The sequence below is a fragment of the Lepidochelys olivacea genome (assembly GCF_965140295.1).
Source record: "Lepidochelys olivacea isolate rLepOli2 genome assembly, chromosome: 22".
Classification (NCBI taxonomy): Eukaryota; Metazoa; Chordata; order Testudines; family Cheloniidae; genus Lepidochelys; species Lepidochelys olivacea.
Genome location: NC_140432.1, coordinates 11,945,521 through 11,966,097, shown reverse-complemented (window position 1 = coordinate 11,966,097; position 20,577 = coordinate 11,945,521). Strand labels below are relative to the sequence as shown.

Below are 20,577 nucleotides of genomic sequence, written 5' to 3'. Positions count from 1 at the left end.
GTGCGGTCTCTGCCTATTTAAACACATGGGGCTTTCTCTGGGTCCACTGGTGATGTTCCTGAGCATTTCACCAGGGGCCGAAAATCCCACTTGCGGGACTTGCCTTCTAAGTTTGGAAGCTGCAATATGCAAAACTAGAATTCAGCATCTCTTTGGTGCTTTGAAATGGGATTTTCCTGGGAGGGGGAAGGGGACTGATCTTTTCCTGAAACAAAAAGATGTTGCAAAGTCTCCTGCCGTGCGGAGAGCCCCCTGCCCCCCGTGGATAAAGCGCTGCCAAGGCCCCAGTGGGGGCAGTGGAAGGGGCTCGCCCCAGTGTCCTGGCCCCCCATTCAGAGCCAGTGGAGCAGCAGGAGGCAAATGCTACAATGGCAGGTACTCTGCAATCCAAGTATGCTCGGCTCCAGAATATCCGGCTTCCTAGCTGTCGTGAGGGCTTGAGCCCTTTCCTTGCCCCATAGGGTCAGTAGGGCTATAGGAACTAGGGAACAGATCCAAACCCTGTCCCAGCCCTGCTGGGGAATGTGCCTCCACCAGATCTGTAGCCAAGTGATGGGAGGTAACTAGCCCTGGCCCAACCTAAGCCCCCCAAGCCAGCGCCCATTGCCTCCTATTCACACGTCACCCCCGTGTCCCTGGCTGCTTGGGCCACTCTGGCTCCTCTGCCTTCTCCAGCTCACCTGGTGCGTGAGCTGCTGGAGCCAGCATAAGCCGGTGGAGGCTGAGCTGGACAGCCCCGATTTCTACGCAGGCGGAGTGTTGCCAGCTCCAAAGGTGTGGTGGGTGCTTGGTGCCACAGAACAGGCCCTGGGGGCGTTGGCGTGAGTGGCGCTGGGGAGGGTTGCGGGGGAGCAACATCCTGGCCTCAGTGCAGGGGCAGAGATGGGGAAGCCTAGGGTAATAAGCACCCCCCCGTGGGAGCCCAGTTAGCCGGTGTAGGCAGCCCCTGTCCAGCAGGGTGGGGTCTGGGGCGAGCCCCAGTTTCACTCCCTGCTTTGTTTGTTTCTGAAGGGGGTGTGTGCATTCTCCCCCTGAAAACCAGCCCCTTGGCGGGCTCAGGGGCACAGCAGTGGCCCTTCCAGCTCCTCTGCCTGGCTCTGGGTTCATTGGAGCCTGGTTCTGAGAAGTGCTGTCGGAAAAGGTTCCCTATTTTCGCTCTGTAGAACCAGGGGCCCACCGCAGCAACTGCCGAGGGGGAGTACGGTGCTCTCCCCGCAGCATGCCTCCTTTCCCCTGGAATCCGTTTTCTGGCCTCACCCCCCTTCTGCATAGGGTTGCCAACCTGCCAGGATTGACCTGGAGTCTCCAATCAAAATTGGCAACCCTACTTCCATAGCTTCCCCCTGCCTGACTCACGGCACAGAGTGACGGCCACTCAACCGGCCTCCCTTTCTGGTGCCTGGCAGAGTGGGCCTGTCCATGGGTTAACTCTCAGTCTGCCTGGGTGGGGCTGGCCTGCACGGGCCCTCAGCTGGGGAAAGCAGAGCTGCCTTCGTGGATGGCTTGGAAACCGCTTGCACTTGAAAACGTGACCTGAAACTCCCCCCGCGATGTGCGGCTGCCACCGGTCACAAGTGAGACCCCCCTGCAAGGGAAAGTCCTCCCGTTCCAGGTGTCCCCTGCAGGGCTTGCTGCCGCTAAACCACAATCCCAGCATCGCCACCTATGTGTGTGCTGCAGGCTCAGCCCCACTGCAGAATAGGCCCCTTCTTTCCTGCAGGGGCAGCTGGGCGTATCGGGAACGGTCTGTGGGAGCAGGGCATTGCTTCTGGGGAGGCCATATCCGAGCAGGGGGCTGGAAGAGGGGGCCCAAAGGGCTGTGTTAGCAGCTTGCTGGGAGGCAGAGGCTACCAAATAATGCACACTCCATAAGCCATAATGAATGACTGCCTGCAGCCCTGTCTCCCATTGGCCCTATCTGCTGTGAGCTTGGGCATCTTGCTGTACCTCAGTTTCCCTGTCTGTGAAAAGGGAGGGTAATGATACTTATCCTCTTTTGCAAAGCGCTTTGGGATCTACGGAGGAGAAGGGCTAGTGAAGAGCCAAGTGGAGTTATTAACTGACCTTAAAGCTGTGGCTTGCACCTTCCCAGCTAGTAACACCCCACGTGCAAGGGAGAATAGCATCTATCCTCTCTGCCCAAAGCTCTTCGCAGACTGCCGTAGCTACACATGGTGCAGCCACCTTTGGGGTGATGGGAAGCAGCCAGCCAACAAATGGCAAGGGACCATTCTCGGCAAAGACACCTGATCGAATCCCTGCTCTGGGTGGATCTTTAATGTCCATGCTTAGCGGACAGGAGGTTGGTATGCAAGGCCTCATCTGAATAAACCTCATAGTAAACTGCTTGGTACTCGGTTTATCTGATCTACCTTGGAGGGCTCCTTGTACCCTGCTGGGGTTTGAACCTCTGACTCTGAGGCACAGAGGAGATAATCAGTGAGAGGTCAGACTGGCCCAGTTCCATGGGCTTCTCAGGAGTTAGGGCTGAAGCTGGCCCCTTGGTGTATCATACCTGCTGCTGAGCCCAGGCTATCCGCTCCTTCCCAGCAGCGCTCCCAATGGCCCTGCTACAGCACACCACCGCTGAGAAAGGGCCATCTCCTCTCTGGTTCCCATAGCAATCGGGCAGCCGCTGCCTCTGCTCTTTAATTAGATTTTTCTGTCCGAGGCGCTTGTCAGGGAAGGCGCTGAAATCTTGAATCGGCCTGAGCCACAAGAGGGAGCCCTGGCTCATTGCGTAGAAATGCGGCTAAGGAGACGGGCGCCCCAGAGTAAGGGTTAGCTAGTAATAATCGCTCAGCAGCAGGGGCGTTGGAACAATGTGTATAGCAGGGGTGCTGAGGGCCATTGAACCAAACTGTAAACCCTGTATGTGATGGAAACCACTTCAAGCCAGCAGCACCCCTAGTTCCAGCACCCCAATCAGCAGGGTAGAGGATTGGCCAGGGATGGGAGCCAGTAGAGGCTGGGTGGGCCCGGGGAGGTGGGGCACAGGTGTCAAGGTGAAATTTCCTCCCCGGGGAACATGGGGGCAAGTCACAATATCTCGATTTGCACATGGGGTTGGATAAGACAGAGCTGGGGGTGAGGACGTGGGTCTGGTGTTCGGGATTAGCCATTTGTAGCCCCGGGGTGGGGGCCACAGATGTGATGCTCAGCTGCAGGTTGGAGATGAGATCCTGATAGCCACCTGCCTGGCTGCCTCCTGGATTGTAGGTATAGCACATGTCAATGACAACCCATTAAGTTAATGGGGGAGTGGGAGCAGGGGCTGAGTGCCAGTCCAGTCTCTTCACCTGCTGCACTTGTCTCGCTTCAGGAGTGCTCATTAGGGAAGATGAAGTGGCCTCAAATGCCTAAGTTCTCTCCCCGGGTCTGCCATTGCCTTGCTATGTGACCTTGGGCAAGTCACTGGTCTGTCTCTGTTTCTCCCTTGATTTCAATGGAAATGAGGAGCCTAAATACCTTTGGAGTATTCCTTGCCTGAAAGATGCTGTCAAAGAACCAGGCGCTACCAGGCGGGGACAAGTTCTCCTGCCCTGGCATTTCTGGATGTTTCTCTCCAGTAATGATGAGATTACTGGTTCTGTGGATGAAGGGAAAGCAGTGGATGTATTGTATCTTGACTTTAGCAAAGCTTTTGACACGGTCTCCCACAGTATTCTTGTCAGCAAGTTAAGGAAGTATGGGCTGGATGAATGCACTACAAGGTGGGTAGAAAGCTGGCTAGATTGTTGGGCTCAACGGGTAGTGATCAATGGCTCCATATCTAGTTGGCAGCCGGTATCAAGTGGAGTACCCCAAGGGTTGGTCCTGGGGCCGGTTTTGTTCAATATCTTCATAAATGATCTGGAGGATGGTGTGGATTGCACTCTCAGCAAATTTGCGGATGATACTAAACTGGGAGGAGTGGTAGATACGCTGGAGGGGAGGGGAGGGATAGGATACAGAGGGATCTAGACAAATTGGAGGATTGGGCCAAAAGAAATCTGATGAGGTTCAATAAGGATAAGTGCAGGGTCCTGCACTTAGGACGGAAGAACTCAATGCACAGCTACAGACTAGGGACCGAATGGCTAGGCAGCAGTTCTGCGGAAAAGGACCTAGGGGTGACAGTGGACGAGAAGCTGGATATGAGTCAGCAGTGTGCCCTTGTTGCCAAGAAGGCCAATGGCATTTTGGGATGTGTAAGTAGGGGCATAGCGAGCAGATCGAGGGACGTGATCGTTCCCCTCTATTCGACATTGGTGAGGCCTCATCTGGAGTACTGTGTCCAGTTTTGGGCCCCACACTACAAGAAGGATGTGGATAAATTGGAGAGAGTCCAGCGAAAGGCAACAAAAATGATTAGGGGACTGGAACACATGAGTTATGAGGAGAGGCTGAGGGAGCTGGGATTGTTTAGCCTGCAGAAGAGAAGAATGAGGGGGGATTTGATAGCTGCTTTCAACTACCTGAAAGGGGGTTCCAAAGAGGATGGCTCTAGACTGTTCTCAATGGTAGCAGATGACAGAACGAGGAGTAATGGTCTCAAGTTGCAGTGGGGGAGGTTTAGATTGGATATTAGGAAAAACATTTTCACTAAGAGGGTGGTGAAACACTGGAATGCGTTACCTAGGGAGGTGGTAGAATCTCCTTCCTTAGAGGTTTTTAAGGTCAGGCTTGACAAAGCCCTGGCTGGGATGATTTAACTGGGAATTGGTCCTGCTTTGAGCAGTGGGTTGGACTAGATGACCTTCTGGGGTCCCTTCCAACCCTGAGATTCTATGATTCTCTCTCTTCGTTGTCTCTGCAGTGGCTGGACTGACCCACCCCAACCGGTCCCTTTGGCAATCGGAAAGGCAGTCGCCTGGGGCCGTCCCCGGGACCCCTGTAGCGTTGCAGTGGGAGTGCCTGCCAGACAGGTGCAGCAGGGCCTGCTCTGCTTTTGGCAGTGTTGGAAGATTTGATTGCAGAGACTGCTCTGCAGGCCTGGGTCCCGGCAGCTACCGTTGCCTGAGCCTGGAGACCCCCTTACCCCCTCTGCCTCTGACTCATCCCTTCGCCAGCTGGAACCACAGCCAGACATCGCCCTATAGAGAGAGGGCTGAACACTGTGCAGGACTGTGTCTTTGGGCGGTAACTGATCACAAGGAAAGTATCTGGGCAAGGATCTGCTTTCATTTGAAGTCCCTTCCCTCCCGACTTTGTCTCTCTTTTGATCAGGGCCCAAATCTCCAGTGGGTGAAGGGGAACATGTTGGCTTCACACCTGGCAGTTGGCCTGATCTCTCCCTCCTTGCCAGCTGACTCTGTGCAAGAGTCCAGATCAGCCAGCGAGGTGAGAGGCTGCTCCTTCCCTGAGCCATTCGGTAAGGCTGCCCCTGGATGCCAGGTGAGATGAGAGTAGACCCTCTTTTTCCCTTGAGGTTTCTTATAGCGATGTGGCCCAGATCATTATCCCATGCCCAAATCAGAGAAGCAGGAATCTGGTTCAGCTGTAGAGCTGAGTTCCACCCACCCTACTGCCCTGGCTGATATAGCTATGGGACAGGGAGCAAGATTCAGTTCTGTCTCATGCCTTGCCAGCCTGGTTCCCTTGGCACGATCCTCATGCCTGGCGATGCTGTCGGAAGCACTGAAAGCCCAACTGGGTTCTCATTCCTGAATTTGAATCTCTAACACCCATGTTAGAGCAACTGACCGACTGCGTCTGGAACCGCCCAGAGAAGGATGGGCTAGTGAATTAAGCTGAGGTCTGGGAGTCAGGACTCCTGGGTTCTATTCCCAGCTTTTCCCTTGACTTGCTATGTGACTTTGGGCAAGTTTCCGTACCTCAGTTTCCCCACATGTGACATAGGGATAATGTTCCTGACCTACTTCACAGGGGAGTTGAGAGTTGGTTCAGGTTTCCAAACTGCTTACCGATCCTCCCAAAGAGTTGGTTAAAGATGTGCAGGGAATTATCCCGGGTGTAACTGAGCTCCCACCATGCCGTATCACTCGGTTTTCTGACCAGACCTGCCCTGGGCTCTGCTCAGCCCCTTTCTGAAGGACACAGCAAGGTTTAGACTCTGTTAAATAGCTTGAGCTCTCTGCCTTTTCTTTTCTCCTACGTGAAAAAAGCTCACAATCCCCTGAGGGGCTGTGGTAACTTTGCTGCAGATGGGAGGCTGCTGAGGAGTTTGCACTGCTAAGGTCTAACCTGATGGGAGCAGAAGAGGAGAGAGCAGTGTGTGAGTGAACGAGTGAGCGTGCAGCGAGGTGTCCCTGTGTGTGCATGTACATGGCCCTCTGTAGGGGTGCAGGTCTCTGTGCATTTGCCGGCTTGCCTGCCTGCGTGCGTGTAGGTATGCACGCCTGTGTATGTGGCTCTGTGTACCCGTGTGTGCGAAGGCGTGTGCATGCGTGCTACGTACCTGTCTGCGTGAGCACAGTCGTGCGCTGGGAGGTTGCAGGGCATGTCATTTCTCTCTCGGGTCCTCTCCTGGGGGAGGGAATAGCAGGGTGGCCATCCCTCCGCATCCAGGCGGGTGGGGACACTTTCCCAGCCTGATCTGCAGGCAGCCACGGCTGCGTGTCTCCCACCCACCCTTGTACCGGAGAGAAGTGAAGGAACACGACTGCGGGAGCGCCTGCCCCCTCTTCTCTCTCTCAGCTGGTGCTCTGCAGGCAGGCAAACAGCCTGTCCACAACCCCCTCTCATCAGCCTCACATTCCTTGCGGGAGGCTGGGCTACAGGCCAGCATTGCCGCAGTTCACGGCAGGAGCAGGACCTCGGCGACCTACAGCACTCTACTGCCACCGCTGCTGGTACGGAGCCCCCCCAAGCACTTTCTCCCCAAGGCCAGGCTGCGCAGAGGAGGGGTCATTTGTCTCATGGTCTGAGTGCCCTTTATGAACAGGAATAATAGTAATAACACCACCTGGCTCTTCTATAGAGCTGTTCCACCATAGCTCTCAAAGCACTTCACAAAGGTCAATAGCATTATCCCCATTTTACAGAGGGGGAACTGAGGCACAGCGTGGTGCAGGGACTTGCCCAAGGAAACTCAGCAAATCAGCTGTGGAACAGTAGTCCTGACTCCCAGTTCATCCCACTCTAATCACTACCCTGCGCCCCTTCCCTGTACTGAGATTAGAGCCCAGTACTCTAACCAGTACCCTGTACAACCTCAGTGCTAGGACCAGAACCCAGGACTCCTAACACCTGGTGTGCTGCGCTAACCACTAGACCACATGGAGCACAAGAAAAGCTCTACATATATAGTATGTCTGACAGGACGTCCCAGAAAACTTGAGAGATTTCCAGGCCAAAGAGTTCTGAAAGCATCGGAGCGTTGGAACTTAACCTTCTGCCATGGGCACATCTCTGCTGTTCACTTTCTCTCCCATTACTTCAGCATGTGGATAGGTTTTTTTTGTAGTCCAAGTTTCTTTTTCCTTTTTAAATCCTTTTTAAAGCTCAGCTCCCATCCCAAGTGAGTGCTGCATGCCATCCTAATCCCTTAGCGGCGTTTATAACAAGGCACGTTACAAATCAGCATCTGAAATACAGCCAGGTCTGGGGTGTATGGTGATAACGAGCAGGCCCATCGTACACCAGTGCTGGCAGGAGAGTAATTTTGGTCAAGGGTGCTGGAGCAAATCCCTGCACTTGTGGTCCTGTTCATTCTGTAATGCCCACAATCCCCCCCTCCCCTTTATAAAAATTGTTTTATCTGCTGAGGAGTTGGTTCACTGCTTTCCATGGATGAAGGGCTCATCTAATACTACTAGGAATAATAACATTCAGCGCTTACCAGCAGCCATGGCTTGCATGGGCTCTACAAAGGAGGATAAGTATAATTTTACAGCTGGGGAAACTGAGGCACGGTGAGATCAAGTGACTTGCCTCAGGGCACACAGGAGGTCAGTGGCAGAGCCAGGATTAGAACACAGCTCTCCCATGTCCTAGGGGACTGCCCTACTCACCCTCCCCCCTCACACTAGGTATTTGAACCCCCATGCTTAGCCTGCCAAGCTGCTGCCTCCGCTCAACGTCTGTGTTTTTGCCGGAGAGGAGCATGTTGGCAGCTCTCCTCATGTGGTCCGTGCATCCATGTCGCTCCCTCTCTGCCTCCTTTGGCCCCTCTGTCAGCTGCAATCCCACGGCGAGGAACAGTGCTGAAAGGGTGCCTTCAGGGCCATGGGGTCGGTCTGACACCGGCAAGGCGATTGCTGGCAGTGGCTGACTCTTGGGTGCCTGAAGCCTTGCGAGCAGCTGTCTGGGGGCCCGTTATTCACTGCCGAGTGGCTGAGGGAAGCCCAGGCTGGGGGATGGAGGGGAGAGAGCGTGGGAGCAGAGGAACAGGGGCATACAGCTATTCCAGGAGAGGCAGGCCCAGGGACTGGCATGTGGCCAGCTCCCTGTCATTTGCTGAGTCCTCAGGCTCAGACCTCATTGCATCACCCACAAATTACCTGCCTGCGCCGGGCCCCGCTCCCAAAGCCACAGCTGCTCCCACTCACTTGAGACGAGCCAGCCCAGATGAACTTCAAAGCACACCTTTACTTTCTCCAGCTTGGTTCCTCTGAGTCCTCTGCCCCTGCTGCTTTGCCGGGGGGCTTTGCCTTCTGGCCAGCCAGTGTAAACAGGGAGCCAGGCTTAGCACCGAGAGCAATGCACTGGCATCCTGAATGCCTGGATTCTGTTCCCAGCTCTAGCCAGGAGGTGTGGGTCTAAGCGGTTAAAATACGCCACTGGGTCTCAGGACCCTGGGATTCTGTAGCCAGCCCTGGGAAGATGGGTTGGGGTTAGAGCACAGCACTGGGCCTCAGCCCTCCCCGCTTCTAGGAAGGAGAAGGGTGGGCTAGTGTTTCGAACTCGGCAGTGGAGCTCTGGGGTTTGTAGTGAGCAGCTGTCAGGCAGGCAAATGACTGATAGGGAAGGTGGTTTAGAGCAAGGGGGAAATTAGGACTCATGTTCCCCCACTCCGCCACTGACGTATGGTGTCACTTTGGGCAAATCTCTTAACTCTTGCATGCTACAATAATCTACCCTGCGTTCAAAGCAGCCCCTCCCTGCCAGGGCTGCCTTTTGCCCATGGGTTCTTCTGGCTAGATATAGACTCACAGAAAGGACTGGGAGGGACCTCGAGAAGTCATTAAGTCCCCCTGCTGTGTTGAGGCAGGACCAAGTAAATCTAGCCCATCCCTGACAGCTGTTTGGCCACCCTGTTCTTATAAGAAACCTCCAATGATGGGGTTTCCATAGCCTCCCTTGGAAGCCTATTCCAGAGCCTAACTACATCTCCCTTAGTGCAGATTGAGCCCTTTGCTTTTTGCTTTACCTTCAGTGGACATGGAGAATCTGAATGTCGGCAATTCCCCCTCCCCACACGTGCTATGCCGAGGTCTGAGAGTCATCTCATCAGCACATTAAAAACTCATCTCACACCGGCCTTAACTCGGGTCGCCGAATTCTTGTCAGACACTGGAATTATTCCACTCCCCCCGTTGAGGAGGGAAGTGGATAAAGGCGCTCACAGAAATCGCCTCCTTGCAGAGATGATAAGGCCAAGGAGACCGAGAGGAGGGAATCTGGCAGCCATTCAGGGAATTTATTAACAAAAGTCACAGCCCCGGGAAAGAAGGCACGGATTCAATTAACTCAGCAGCGCGGTTCGGATCCCGCTGTCAGTGCCACGGCTGTGAGTCGTGCGTGTGTCTGATGTACGAGGAGTTTGACTGCAGAATCTGGCCCAGAGATTTCACCGCACACAGGGGCAGGGTCTTCAAGCACAGGCCATCACCATGCTTTGCTTCTTGTCCCTTGGATCCCCAGTCCACCGGCCTGTACCACTCAGGGTTTGACGCTGAGGAAGCTGTCCCCAAGTGGCCAGTGTTGAGGACCAGGATGACCTGCTGGGATGAGAGTGGGTATGAAATGTCACCCGGTGGTTTTAAAACACAACAGTGATGAATGTGAAATAGGAACCAGCCCCATGTCCTACAGATGGAGCAGAAAGGACTCCAGGGAGCCGTTGTAGTGGCAGGGTGAATTCTTGGCTTGTGCAGATCTGATAACCCTCCATAGGAATCTGTCTCCCTCTCATGGTGACCCCAGTAGCTGTGATTCTCTGGCAGCAGGGCTGATCCCCACTGATGACCTCCTGTACGTATGGGGCCATGGTTCATTAGCACCATGGAAACACGCGACGGGCTGGGGGATGAAAACTACCCCTTGCTCTGCAGTTCCTGGGCTTGAATAGTCCATGCTCATCCCCTGAGCTGGAGTTTGTGGCTAGTGGATCAGTGAAAACACAGCCCGGAAGTGCCCTATGCTGAGGGTCCGCTGCACCTTCCCCGAGTGAATGTCACCTCCTGTGAACCTGGCCACACCAAAACTCATTACGCTGCAGCAGCATGAAAGCCCCTACTCATCTCGTGGCATTTCTGGGTGCAAGGTGCAACCTCCACTCCACAGCTGTCCCGGGGGGGGGGGGGGGGATGGAGACCACTCTGCAGGTCTGCAGTATGTTTCCATTCTTCCTTTGCCTTTTTTACCTTTCCCCACTGAACTGTCTGGGCCCCAGATGTGGCCTCATTCAGGGAGGAGAAGCCCCAGGGTGGGGTCTTGCTCAACAGCTTTCAGATTTGGAGGAAGAGGAGTTGTGATGGGGCACGGCCCTGCCCCAATCAGGAAGAGGCTAATGAGCTCTAGGCCCAGCCAAGACAGAATAGACACTGTGGTGCCTGCCCCACTTAGGGGAAGTAAGCTGAAAAGGGGATTTGTCAGCACAAGCAGGTGATAACCAGGAGAGGGACTGCTGTGCTTCAGAGTTAGTGACCCTCTCAAAAGAGCTGCAGGGAGCAACACAGCTTGTGAGTCTCCACCAGCCAGCAGGACCTATCAGGCCAGCTACAAGCCAATTGCAGCAGAGCAGGGTTGAAGATGAGCCCTGACCTGGTATCTAGCTGTACTTATCTTTCATAAACAAGCCAGCTCTCAATATACCTTTGAGCCCCTTGGTGACTGAGTGTGCCCATAATTGGAAGGGATTTTGAGGGGGAAAGGTCTCTGAAAATAGCCAAATGTAACCTTAAAAAGTCTAGCCAATTCCTGGGGTGGAAACTTAAGTATCTACCTGTCTTTGGGTTTTGCTTTGCTGCCCTCCCCTGTAGTAGCTGGGTCAATTCTATGTGAATTAGATTGCCAATAGCCCAATCCCTAAGGGAGTTCATGGAGCCTCTGGCTCTTCCCTTGCAGCATGGTGCAGAGAGGTCTGCTGGTGTCTCCTTTTTGGGGGAAGGAGAGCAATAGAGGTGATGAATCTCATTCTTGGGGGGAGGGAGGGACCTTTAGCAGAGAGTGAATGGGAGGCCACTTCCCTTCCTATCTAAACCTCATCCACATCCCTCTGAACACTTGCAGGGATAATAAATAGTAGCAGGCCTGGTGCCTTTTGTTTTGAGCAAATCCCATTTGATTCTTGTAAACAATTTCTTTTCTTTGCCAAGTCTCCGCTCAAAGTGATGTTTTAGAGCTGGTGCCAAAAATCTCTCCCCAGAAGCTTCAGTGATTAGTCCTGAGTGGGGATCTCTCACCAGCGGTGCAGAAGATGCCTCTCCCCAACCCCGCCTCTCTTAGGAATTGTCTGGCATTTGCATATTTGCCCCCTTTGCACTTGGTGGTGTGCATGCACACACTCTAACTTGTTTTGCAGTCACCCCCAGAGGTCCCAGCCCCATTGTGCTAGGTGCTGTACATACATATAGTGAGGGACAGAACGTGCCACCAAGTGCAAACTATTAAATTAGTCAAGACACACGAAGGATTATTCCATTTTACAGATTAAGTGATTTACCCCAGGGCATCCAGAATGTCAATGGCAGAGCTGGGAATTGAATGCAGGTCTCCTGGTTTTTTAATCACAAGGTCATCCTTCCTCTTGTGCTCAGATGTGTACACATGGTCATGGGCCCAGCAGGGATTAATGCAATGAAACCGCAGTCTCCTGCTCTGCTGCCTGCCCACAGTTATGCCAGGTACACATGGAAAAACCTCATTTAAAAAAATTAGCCTATAGTAGGGAGGTTAGCATCGGAGAGTGGGTACCAGGACTCCTGGGTTCTATTTCTAGCTCTCTGGTCACTCGATTTCTGATCTCAGAGTGACTATCCTTCAACGAAAAAACTTCGAAAACAAACTCCAACGAGAGACTGCTGAACTGGAATGAATTTGCAAATTGGGTACAATTAACTTAGGCTTGAATAGAGACTGGGAATGGTTGATTCATTATAAAAAGTAACCTATTGCCCCTTGCTTATTCCTTCCCCCCCCCCCCACTGTTTCTCAGATGTTCTTGTTAAACCCTGGATTTGTGCTGGAAATGGCCCACCTTGATTATCATACACATTGTAAGGAGAGGTTTCAGAGTAGCAGCCGTGTTAGTCTGTATTCGCAAAAAGAAAAGGAGTACTTGTGGCACCTTAGAGACTAACCAATTTATTTGAGCATAAGCTTTCGTGAGCTACAGCTCACTTCATCGGATGCATACTGTGGAAAATACAGAAGATGTTTTTATACACACAAACCATGAAAAAATGGGTGTTTATCACTACAAAAGGTTTTCTCTCCCCCCACCCCACTCTCCTGCTGGTAATAGCTTATCTAAAGTGATCACTCTCCTTACAATGTGTATGATAATCAAGGTGGGCCATTTCCAGCACAAATCCAGGTTTTCTCCCCAAACCCACTCTCTTGTCGGTAATAGCTTATCCAAAGCTATTGTGTATGGTTTGTGTGTATAAAAACATCTTCTGCAGTTTCCACGGTATGCATCCGATGAAGTGAGCTGTAGCTCACGAAAGCTTATGCTCAAATAAATTGGTTAGTCTCTAAGGTGCCACAAGTCCTCCTTTTCTTTTTGCGAATACAGACTAACACGGCTGTTACTCTGAAACCATTTCTAGCTCTGTCACTTATGGCCTTAGGCAAGTCAGTTCTCTCTGTGCCTCAATTTCCCCCATGGGTAACATGAGGACAATGAGAGTTTGCTGAGCTCCTTGGGTGAAAAGCACTGTTAAAAAGAGGGAAGTAAAATTGGCCTCAAAGCGGGTGGAATCACTGAGCTGACAGGGGCTGGAACACAGCAGGGGAGCATGGGGGCGAGGGATGGAGGAGGGTGAGTTATCTATGGAGGTGACTTAAGCACAAGCAAAGGGAACGGAGGCCAATCCAGCAGTGCTGGAATCCTCGGCGAGGGAGCCAAGCAGCTGTGCGTCTGAGAGAGCATGCCTGGCTTTCCGATCATGGCGCCAGACCAAGAGCCTGTGCTCAGCACCCGCCGTGTCTTTCTCCAAACCAAAACCCACCAGCCAAAATAGAAAGAGAAGCGAATGCACAGCAGCAGTAGAGGGGATAAAAATATCCCAGCTCCGCCTCTCTGCATCGACTGGGTTCCTGGTGAGTCAGTGCTTTTGTGGGCGCGTTCACACACACGCACCCCAGCAGCTGGGCCGTGAGTAATGGGGGAGCCAGCAAGGCGGCGTGTAGGCCCGAAGGACGTGCAGCTGCCTTGCCCTCCACCTTCCGCGCTCTCCTTTTCCCTCAGATCTGCCTCATTATCTCCTGACACATCGCCTTCCACCTCTGCTCGGGTGCGGGCAGCTGCAGCCGTGGAGTGTTCCTGCCCTGCGGGGGGCAATTACCTGGCATTGTTGCACAAGGCCAGCCCCCCTGTGAGGATGGGGAGCAGGGTATGGCCCTAGCAAGTGCCTGTGAGTGTTGGTGGGCTGAGCCCTGCACAGGGTTGTGCCCATCCCCACCCTGCCCTCACCCTGCTGTCAGGCAGAGCCCAGGCATGCTGAGCCCGGCAGGTGGCCCGTGGAACCCTCTGTGGGGCAGGGCCCTGAGCCCAGTGCACAGAGCAAAAGCCCAGCCTCTGGGGAAGCCCATGCAAGATTTGGGAGTGTGCTCTGTTACTAGCATTAGGCTAGGGCAGAGGTGAGCAAACTACGGCTCGCGGGCCACATCCGGCCCGGGGGTCCGTCCTGCCCGGCCCCTGAGCTCCTGGCCGAGAAGGCTAGCCCCCAGCCCCTCCCCGGCTGTCCCCCCTTCCCCCGCTGCCATGCCGGGCCACCAGCGCTCTGGCCCACCGCTCCTGCTGGGCAGTGCGGGTGGCATAGCTGGCTCCAGCGGGGCTGCGAGCTCCTGCTGCTCTGAGCAACATGGTGAGGGGGCAGGGAGTGGCGGGGGAGGGGTTGGATAAGGGGGCAGGGGGTCCCGGGGGGAAGTCAGGGGACAGGGAGCAGGGGGCGGTTGGATGGGTTGGAGGTTCTGGAGGATGGGGAGCAGGGGGCGGTTGGATAGGCATTGGCGTCCCGGAGGGGGGGGGGCTGTCAGGGGGTGGGGTTGTGGACACGTATTGGGGGCAGTCGGGACAGGGAGCAGGGGGAGTTGGATGTGGAGGGTCCCAGGGGGCCTGTCAGGGGGCAGGGGTGTGGATAGGGGTTGGGGCAGTCAGGGGACAGGGAGCAGGGGGAGTTGGATAGGGGGTGGGGTCCTGGGAGGTGGTTAGGGGCAGGGGTCCCAGGAGGGGGCAGTCAGGGGACAAGGATCAGGGGGTCTTGGATGGGTTGGGGGTTCTGGAGGGGAGGGGGCAGTCAAGGGATGGGGAGTAGGGGGCAGTTGGATAGGCATGGGAGTCCTGGGGGGGCTGTCAGGGGGTGGGGGTGTGGACAGGTATTGGGGTAGTCAGGTTACAGGGAGCAGGGGGAGTTAGATAGGGGTGGGGTCCTGGGAAATGGTTAGGGGCGGGGGTCCCAGGAGTGGGCAGTCGGGAGACAAGGAGCAGGAGGGGTTGGATGGGTCGGGGGTTCTGAGGGGGGCAGTCAGGGGGCGTGAAGTGGGAGGGGGTGGGTAGGGGGCAGGGGCTAGTCTGTTTGGGGAGGCACAGCCTTCCCTACCTGGCCCTCCAAACAGGTTCACTACCCTGATGTGGCCCTCGGGCCAAAAAGTTTGCCCACCCTTGGGCTAGGGGCTTCGCAGAGGCGTGAGCTAGGCATGGGCTTGAAACCAGCCCTGGCTGAGGAGTGGGGAGGTGGCTGCACTGTGCTCTGGCATCTGCCTCAGCTCGCTCCCTCCTTTTCGCTCTCCCTGTTCATCTCCATCTCTCGCTGAGCTCCTTCTTTCTCTCGCTTTTCTTCTCTTGCCTTTCCCCTCTGTCCCTGCAGACAGTCCTTCCCTTCCTCCCAGTTCCCCACTCTGCTGGCTCTCTCTCAGGCCAGGGTCTAGGTTCGGCATGCTTTGCTGGTGTAGCGATCCCAGCACACTATACTGTCCAAGTGCTCCAAGGATGGATGTAGCTTGTACCCCTATAACTTAGTTCAGCCCCAACCAGCCCAACCAAACAAGCTTAGCTGGTATAATTGCATCTGCCCTGCGGGCTATTACTGGCATAGCTACGGTGGTCAAGGATCACACCCCTTCCCAGCCCTGAATGAGAGAGCTGGGCTGACAGATATCTGTAGACCTGGCTCCAGGTCTTTCCGCCCTAGATCCACCTATAGAAGGTTTTACTTTGTTTTACCGAGAGCTGGGAGAAGCCAAACAGATCCGGCTGTGTTCACCTGCTGGCTTTTTTTTTTCCACCACAGATGAATCTGAAGTCTCTCGACTGATGAAGTGACAAAAAGAGTATGTGAAAACAGCCAGCAGACTGGGGCTGGACTTGCCAGGGAGCTTAGCAGACTGGGAACCGAGTTCTCTGCAAAAACTGGCCCTGTTTGCAGCATTGCTGACTCGTACCATGTTAGCCTGAGTCTCGTGATATTTGGTATCTGTGTTTTTAAAGCCCCAGCTCCTGGAGTCAGGTGATTAAGTATGTGAAAATCTTGGCTTGCATTAAAAGAAAAGATCATTGTTAGCTTGGTGGCTGCAGAGAGAGGCTGGGAAATGTGACCCTTAAAGACTCAGACCCCCAGAAGGCAAAGAAACAAAACCCAGCCTTGATATGTACTTTTTAAAATCTCATCATAATTTTGGGGGGGGGGAGGGCTGGCTCATGATGTCTGAGAGTTGGGCTGGCAATGCTGCATTTGTGAATGCTAGGAACTTTGAAAATCTGCCAAATATCTTGCAGCAGGGAGGCGATTGTTCCAGGGTGCTCTGGGCAGTGGGCATAATACAGGTAAGGGTGGAGAAAATGAAGGAATGGGACATCTAGGCTGAGTGTCAGGGAGAGCTTCCTACCAGACAGAGTTACTGAGTTGTGGTACAGTGTCCCCAAGGGAAGGGATGGGGGCTGCGTTGCTTGGACTCGGAGCATCAGAAACCCAACTGGACAAAATGCTAGAAAACATATGATGGGGAGGTGCTGTGAACTGGCTGTAAGGGCTGGGCTAGAGGGGCCCTAATTCACAGATCTGAAGGCCAGAAAGGACCATTAGATCATCTAGTCTGACCTTCTATAGAACACAGGCTGGAGAACATTATCCAGTTACCCCTGCACTGAGCCCAGTAACTTGTGTTGGTCTAAAGCCTGTCTTCCAGAAAGGTGTCTGATCTTGATTTGAGTTTCTGACCTACTACCTGTCGGTTCTTTTCCCACACTCTTCAGCCTAGAGACTCCTCCAGTTCCCTGGGGAGTCTGTTTCAATGGCTAATCACCCTCACTGATAACCAATTTGTGGCTCATTTAATTCTAATTTGCATTTGTCTGGCTTCAGCTTCCGACCTTTGCTTCTTGTTCTGCCTTTCTCTGCTCGATTCAAGAATCCTTTAGTGCCTGGGGATCTTCTCCTCAGGAAGATCCTTATCCACTGTAATCAAGCCACCTTGATCGTTTTGATAACACTGATTGGGGTCCTTAACTCTCTCACTGTAAAGGGGGTTCTCCAGCCCTCGGATCATTTGTGTGGCTCTTCTCTGCACCATCTCCAATTTTTCAATATCCTAATGGGTCTCTCTTTGAAATAGCTCTGGCTTCAGGTTGTATGAGGAGCCTCTCCCCCGGTGTCTAAGCACCAGGTTTCCCCTTCTGGGAACCTGTGATCTTTCTGAGGTTAAAAAAGGTTGAGTAAACTTACCCTCCCCCTCCCGCTGCACATTATTCTGGATCTTGACACTTCTCCCTATGCCTGCTTTGTACCCACCCTTCTTTGGCTTTTTAAACAGTCCAGCTCATGAGTGCTGGGTAAGGAGCCCAGGCAGTGCCTGCCCTGTCACCTGGAATGGAGTCTTCTCCCGCCTGCTCTGTCTCAGTTTCTCTTCCTTTCTGTAGGGCTCTCAGATCAGAGCACAGAGACCCAACTGGGTCCACTAGGGTTCTTGAAATCTCCCTGCCTCATTCTCTCTCTCTCAGGGGTGTGGGGAAAACTTGTGCTGACGAAGCAATGAAATCCCACCATGTAGTGGTCTTATGTCATGGCCTGTATGCTCAATCTCTCCTCTGCCCATCTCCTCCCCTCCCATCCCTGCTGCTGCCCCATCCCCAGCTCCAGAGCCTCTGACTTGAGCTGCTCCTGGCAGATGTAAGGGCTGTGATGGATGCTCAGTGTGAGAAGTGATAAAAGGGTGAAACCCTGGCACTAACCAATCAGATTAGTGTGACAAACAATTTGTCAGAATCATTTGGAGGAGCAGTGGTGGCTGATAGCACCTGTCCAGTTCATCTTGCTGTGCGTCTATTTCTTTTATGCCAAGCTGATGCTGAAATGGAGGCGCTGCTAGCAGTTCAAACCACGCATTTCTACGTGCGCACACGTCATCTGCCACAGCTGCTGCGTCCTCGTAATCTCTCATGGCCAAATGGCAATTTACAGTATGATCGGTGCTAAATGGGTGCTTCATCCATTGGCTTATTTTCATCCAGTAACTAGAGGGTTTACCCTGCCCCTGTCCTCGGTTCATTACATATGGATTAGCTAGAGAAACAGATGCCCTCTCTGTTCCTATTGGCTCCAGGGGCTTCTGGGCGACAGTGTTGCAAGGGATGTTCTGGCTTGCACCTGTGACAAAATAATTGGTTTTTGTCTTAGCTGGTATAGAAAGTGCTCTGCTTTGGATCTTGAGCTGAGATCCTCAGTTATTTAGGAGCCTAACTGACGTTGAAATCAAGGGGAGTTAGATGCCTACATACTTCTGAGGATATGGGAGACCCTTTGGAACGTCTTTGAGGGCCAAAATGGAAGAGGTGTTGATCGCCTGCTGCTCAGTGCTTCTCACAGCTTGGCCCTCGGTCTGTAATCTGATTATTATCATTTATTATTTGTATTATAGTATGTGACGTTGCACTCCGTATGATTTTATAGAAATATGCTAATGTGTGAATATAATGTAACTGGAATATGCTTCAACGAAAAGGTCTCTTGAAAGCTATCATTACAAAGCTTATAATCTACTGAGTGTGTTCATACATTAATACAAATAGGATCATTCTTGTATCTGAAACTAGGAATATGAAACATCTCTGAGGTCCTATTGTAATTATGCAAAGTTTGGGCCATTAATGGTGGTTTAGAATCTTGATGGCTCCCATTGACTAGGACAATTGACTGTAGATGGCTCTGTTTACCTGCAAGCCTCTGCTGCATACATGCAGGCCAGTCCTGGAAAAATGGAGCGGGGCTCACAGGACATGTGAACAAGTCACATGATACTGGAATCCATCTTTAACCTGGTACTTTTCCATTTAGAAGGAGGGGTGGGAACCCAGAGAGAGACAAAAGATTCCCGCCTTGTGCCAAAGCTATAAAAGGGGGTGGAACTGAACAAAGGAGGACGGCAAGTTATGAGAGATCCCCTAGTTACCATCTGAGCTGGAACTGACAAGAACTGTACTGGGGAAAGGATTGGGCCCAGACTAGGAAGGAGTCTAGTCTGTGAAAGAAGGATATTGGAACATCTCGAAGGCGGAGATTTACCTGTATTCAGTTTCTTAATGTATTAGGCTTAGACTTGTGTGTTTTGTTTTATTTTGCTTGGTAACTTACTTTGTTCAGTCTGTTATTACTTGGAACCATTTAAATTCTACTTTTTCTACTTAATAAAATCATTTTTGTTTATTAATTAACCCAGAGTAAGTGATTAATATCTGGGGGAGCAAACAGCTGTGCATATCTCTTTATTAGTGTTATAGGGGGTGGACAATTCATGAGTTTATCCTGTATAAGCTTTATACAGAGTAAAACGGATTTATTTGGGGTTTGGATCCCATTGGGAGCTGGGTGTCTGGGCACTGGAGATAGGTGACCTGCTGTGCAGTTTTTGGTTAAAGTCTGCAGCTTTGGCGATGTGGACCAGACCTGGGTCTGTGTTGCAGCAGGCTGGCGTGTCTGGGTCAACAAGGCAGGGTTCTGGAGTCCCAAGCTGGCAGGGAGAATGGGCTTAAAGGTAAATTCAGCATGTCAGGTGACAGTCCCAAGGAGGTCTCTGTGACCAAACCCATCACACAGTAGATTTAGCAGCTGAGATCAGAGCCCCACTGCAGTCGAGACTGTACATACACATAGCAAGAGACAATCCTTGCCCTGAAGAAGGTAGTCAAAACAGATGGGGCCAAGGGCAAGAGGAGACACAGGCAGAGAGAGGGGAAGTGACTTGCACAAGGTCACCCATTTTTTAAGGAAATCCAGGTGGGTGCCATGTGATTCCTCAGTGCACCAAGAAACATGGTTACAGCAGTTGCAGTTACTGAGATCTAGCAGGTTGTTAATGAAAGCCCCCCTGAATAGAAATGGATCACTCCCACCCCCGGGGCATAGCTTGTGCCTTAATGTTAACTTAGCTCCTCCAATGGGAGAAAGGGTCCTTGAGTTCTCCTCCCAACTCTGCTATTAACTCCTTGCATGACCTTGGGCCAGTCACATCCCCACACGGTGCCTCAGTTTCCCCATCTGGAGATTGGAATAATGGGATGCTCACCAGCTGCCCAAGGTAGGTTTTGAAGCTTAACATATGTAAAGTGCTTTGAGATCCCCAGATGGGAGGCACTGTGCAACTACTTGATTAGTGTGAAATGGGGCAGGGCTATAATTCAGATTTGTGGTTTATAATTAATGTCACCCATGCAGGAGCAGCACAGCTCTTGGAATGATTATAATATGTGAGGAAGCCTTCCAAGGGGGTAACGAGCAATTTGAAATGTGTATGGGCACCAGCTGTGCCATAGCCCTCTACAATATCCCCATAATCTCCCAGAGCAGACATACTATTGCGCACAACCTGATCGCAAACCCAGCGGGGGCCCCGAGAAAGAGAGATCTAGCCGTGTGTGTTAATCAAAGCGCGAGCAAGAAAAACAAGAAGCTGCCGGTTGCCATAAGAAATGCTGCCTCCAGGAAATGAAGAAGCAGATGCTGGGAAGTGATGTGTCCCTCTGCGTAAGGCTCCTAGAATATTGTGTTCAGTTCTCCGGCCTCCCTCCCCAAAAGATATTAACACATGGGAAGGAGCTCAGAATAAAAGCATGGAAATGACAAGAGGGGAAAATTAAATGAGAGAGAGAGAGTTTGGCTGAGTGACAGCTTCCTGAAGGCATGAGGGTAATCTACACATATGTGAAGGGTTCAAAAAGCAAAGGGAGGGAGGAATATTAGATGACTTATGGTA

At 52.6% G+C, this 20,577-nt stretch overlaps 1 protein-coding gene and 1 long non-coding RNA gene across 2 annotated transcripts in view; one reads left to right on the top strand and one right to left on the bottom strand.

The window, feature by feature from the left end:
- Positions 1–6,545, bottom strand: part of JAM3 (junctional adhesion molecule 3) — a 74,142-nt gene extending 67,597 nt beyond the window's left edge. Inside the window, exon 1 of the mRNA XM_084611701.1 lies at positions 6,401–6,545. Within this exon, the coding sequence (XP_084467827.1) occupies positions 6,401–6,506 (106 nt within the window). The 5' untranslated portion in view covers positions 6,507–6,545. The remainder of the gene's footprint in view (positions 1–6,400) is intronic.
- The window catches only part of LOC311511273, a 28,366-nt gene extending 9,406 nt beyond the window's left edge, over positions 1–18,960 (top strand). Inside the window, exon 3 of the long non-coding RNA XR_014709241.1 lies at positions 15,624–18,960. This is a non-coding gene — a long non-coding RNA (uncharacterized lncRNA). The remainder of the gene's footprint in view (positions 1–15,623) is intronic.
- The last annotated feature ends 1,617 nt before the right edge of the window (positions 18,961–20,577 follow it).